The sequence below is a fragment of the Triticum dicoccoides genome, chromosome 7B (genome assembly GCF_002162155.2).
Source record: "Triticum dicoccoides isolate Atlit2015 ecotype Zavitan chromosome 7B, WEW_v2.0, whole genome shotgun sequence".
Taxonomy (NCBI): domain Eukaryota; kingdom Viridiplantae; phylum Streptophyta; class Magnoliopsida; order Poales; family Poaceae; genus Triticum; species Triticum dicoccoides.
In genome coordinates, this window is record NC_041393.1 from 528,108,443 (window position 1) to 528,112,204 (window position 3,762).

At 43.3% G+C, this 3,762-nt stretch overlaps 1 protein-coding gene across 1 annotated transcript; it reads right to left on the reverse strand.

Moving 5' to 3' along the window:
- Positions 1–926: 926 nt before the first annotated feature.
- Positions 927–3,503, reverse strand: LOC119339072 (F-box protein At5g03100-like). Its single transcript, XM_037611245.1, has 4 exons — positions 3,404–3,503; positions 1,594–2,468; positions 1,222–1,377; positions 927–1,121 (listed from the first exon to the last, which is right to left on the reverse strand). Exons 2-4 carry the CDS (start codon positions 2,449–2,451, stop codon positions 927–929), a joined length of 1,209 nt encoding a protein of 402 aa, XP_037467142.1. The 5' UTR covers positions 2,452–2,468; positions 3,404–3,503.
- Between the last annotated feature and the right edge of the window lie 259 nt (positions 3,504–3,762).

Genomic DNA, 3,762 nt, shown 5'->3' on the forward strand with positions numbered 1-3,762 from the left:
TTTTTTTTGTGGCATCAAACACTCTACACTAGTCCTGTAGGATTCAAATTCAAATGAGCATACCACTCCAGTCGTGTATTCATTCTATTCCTGCCTTTTGAGAATCCTGCGAATTAAAGAGGGCCTAAATGTGTAACCCGCTGACAAGTGAGGTCCATGCGACATAAGAACTACTTCCTCCGTTCCATAATATAAGAACGTTTTTCAAACTAACATAGTTTGGAAAACGTTCTTATATTATGGGACATAGGGAGTATATAAAAGGTTATAGTTTTAGAGAATCTGAGAAAGTGGAGGGCTTCAAAACCTTTGAAGGAGAAGCCATTCTAAAGCTCTCTGTTTAGGGAATCTTTTAGAGTTGCTCTTAGCAAGTCATGGCTAGTGACAAATCAAGTGTTATATAAGGAGGTAAGGCGACCTAAGGCGAGCACCACCGGCGCCTTATCACCTAAGTGTCTAAGGCAGGATGCATTAAAACGATTTATATCAATTATTTGATACCGCCTTTTATTTTTATCTTTTTTAGAAATACTTGTAACTACAAATACAATGTTTTGGATGAAGATCCAAAAAATTACAAAGTAATTCCTAAAAGTAGGAATTGCAATTAAACCACTTAAACCACTATTTCAAAATTTGTACCATGATCTAAAGGGTGTCACATGATTCATGTTAGTCAAATTTCTGTGCCAGAATGCCTCAACACACGTACCCCAGATCTGAAACATGATTAACTTAAGTGTAAACACAAGAATGTGTAATGTCTGGACAGATTTAGCCAAACAGAAGAAGAATATCAGCTCCCCCCTCTCCAGTTAATGTCGGCGTCTAGAAAAGGGTAAAGCGCGGCTCTTGACAAACTTAGCACTAACCAAATGTGGCAAGAGGGGGACAGGTCCGAAAACAAGGCCTTAACACAAACATGATTAGTAACCCTCGATATTGATTTTCCCGTCTGGGATGAAGATCGGTAGCAGCGCCTGCACCAACGTACCGATCCTAGGATCATCTTTGCTGCAGCATATCTTGATTCTCTCGATACGAGGATAGCCCCTGATTGCCGGTGCTCGCCTTGATGGTAATGAAGCAGATTCAACCTCCTTGCGTGTTTCACAGTGCTCCTGCGGCATGTCAAAACCACACGGGAGTATCAACTTTGATCATTCTGATGCTGTAGCAAAGCAGTGCCAGCTAGACATACATATCTGGGAGAAGTATTACCATCTTGAGCTTAACAGTTAGCTCTTTCAGCATGGGCGAGCGATGGACAATACGGAACAGTGGGTAGAAGTCAGCAGCCATGCACCAATCACCCAGCACCAAGCTCGTCAGATTGCTGAACATCGGGCATGCTTGCAAACCCCTCTCGAATGTGAGCTTCACAAGCAATATGATCATGTTAAGGAGTTGAAAACAGAGCAAGCTGAATAGTTAATGATACAATATTTCCATGCTAGCTTGCCAACATATAGTAAACAGTACATAATCACTTCAAAAAGTAGATTGTGTCTGACATTAAAACTAAGAAGCGACTAATTCGGCATGCAAATATATTCACCTACGAATATGAAAAGGAAAATAACCCATCAGTACCTCAGGTAACGGTGCATGCAACTCCAATGTTGTGGCATGTGAAAGGCCATCAAGTAGATGATGATCTACTTCTGTGTTATCATCATAATGAAACTCAGACCCTAGACTAAGCGAAGCTGACACTAGAGAAGACAGATCCCAGGTAACTATAGCACCACGACGACATTCTGGGTCAATGACAGAGAGATGGGTAAGCTTCCTAGCACCAATCAGGAGATCATTGCCAATGATGCAGTCGATGATATGTAGAACCTTGAGTGAGCTCGATGAGATCCTCCTTGTATCGAGAATGCAACACTCCAACTCTAGATGTTCGAGCACAGGCCAGTCATAATTCAGCGGCTTATCGAACCAATCGTTCAAACGGACATACCAGAGCCTGATTCTTTTGAGGTACAGAGAAGGAAACATTGCTGTGCTATCCAAAATCAGATGGTGGTGAAATCCAGAAATATGAAGGAGACGAACTTTGTGCTTGATGGCATGACGAATCCACACAGAACTCTTCTTACTACTGCGAGTCGTGATGACGACCCGGACCTCATCCAAGGAAACAGTGCCGTCACGCAAGAGCAGCAAGTGGTCCACGAAGTTCTCCAGCTTGTGGTTATCAAAGCAAGCAATGCCCACATCATTTTTAACCACGAAGTCTTTGTTGTTGATGTGGATAAATGGAACAGAGCTCCAGAGATTGCGCCACCTTGGTGAGAGAAGACTTGTGCGCACGACCTCCGGCGTCGGCAGGAAGGACATCACGTGGTGGAGCAGATCGTCGGACAGGCTGCTGAGCCTGTCGACACCGTTGTCGTTGCCTCGCACACTCTTGGAACCACAGGGAATGGATGCTGGTGCCGACATTTTATCAAACAGGATGGCTGCATAAATCAACAAAAGGCAAAGCGAATGCATATATAATCAAAATCACAGATATACACATTGAAGAAATCCTAGATACACACGATGAGATGAGATGATTCCATACACGAGACTGTTTCAATCTTGAAGCAACTGTACTGGCAATCACACAATGCGACCTTGTGTAAAAGGATACAGTCTAGGAAAGAAAAAACATATGCAGCCTCGAGCAAAATTCTGTGGAAAATTTCAGCTGTAAATGCCAACATCCTTCTACACTTGTGTCTATGGCATTTCTTCCGAGCAAACTTCTAAGCAAAATATATCTGGACTGGGTTAGCAAGTAGCAACATTCCGTTACTTGAATGGAAATATTGATTCTTGCACTGAAAAGAAAGAGGTAGGGGGAGAATGACTTCAACGCACTAATAGGAATTTTGCTAAGCAATTATGTTGTCTAAGATATTGAAATAATCCAATAATCACTGCTATAGCTTCACAAAGTATTTTTGTATTCTTCAAAACATTTCACTTTGAATTACAGCAGTCAATGATTGACGACAGTTAAACATAAGCTCAACAGTAGTAGCAAAAATGGTGGTAGTTGCAGAGTATGGTAGTCAGTTTGCAACAAACAGAATTTTGTGCCCACTTCATCTGGCTACAAAAAGGGGAATGTGGTGATCATAATGTTATTTCACATAAATCTGTAAAATAACTTAACAGTTCATGCACTCACTTTAGTATCTTTGCAAATAATCCAGAGATTGACCAAATTACGCAAGAGCTAGCAATCTCTAGGTAACACCAATGGCACCATTCTGCAAATACTGCATCTGGCGTGCACACGCACAAGTGATTAGCTACTTCTGCTGACCTCTTAAACTGGTTCGTCTAGAAATAGCTAGGGTTCTGCACTCTGATTTCCGCTGGTAGAAACTGCAGATGTACTGACCTAACAGTCGGGGAGGTGGTACAGCGGTGGTGGTGCCCGATGACTCGGTCGAGGCGTCGGCGATGCGGCCGCAGCCGGAGGCGGCGCAGCGAGCCGTCGAGGAGGGAGAAGATTAGAACCACACGGGGCTTCTAATTATGAGGATTAAAGGTGGCTAGGGTTCGCTTTAATTAGTCAACTAGGACCAACTAGAACATGCACTAGATCAATTAGAGGAGGCTCCAAAACTTGTATCTCATAGGGTGGAAATCCTGTAGTATATATGATTGGGGGGTAGGGGGCTGCCACCAAGGGGGAAAGAGCCCCTTTGGGGCGCTGGCCAAGGGAAGGGGGGTAATAGGATCCCCCCCCCCCTTAGG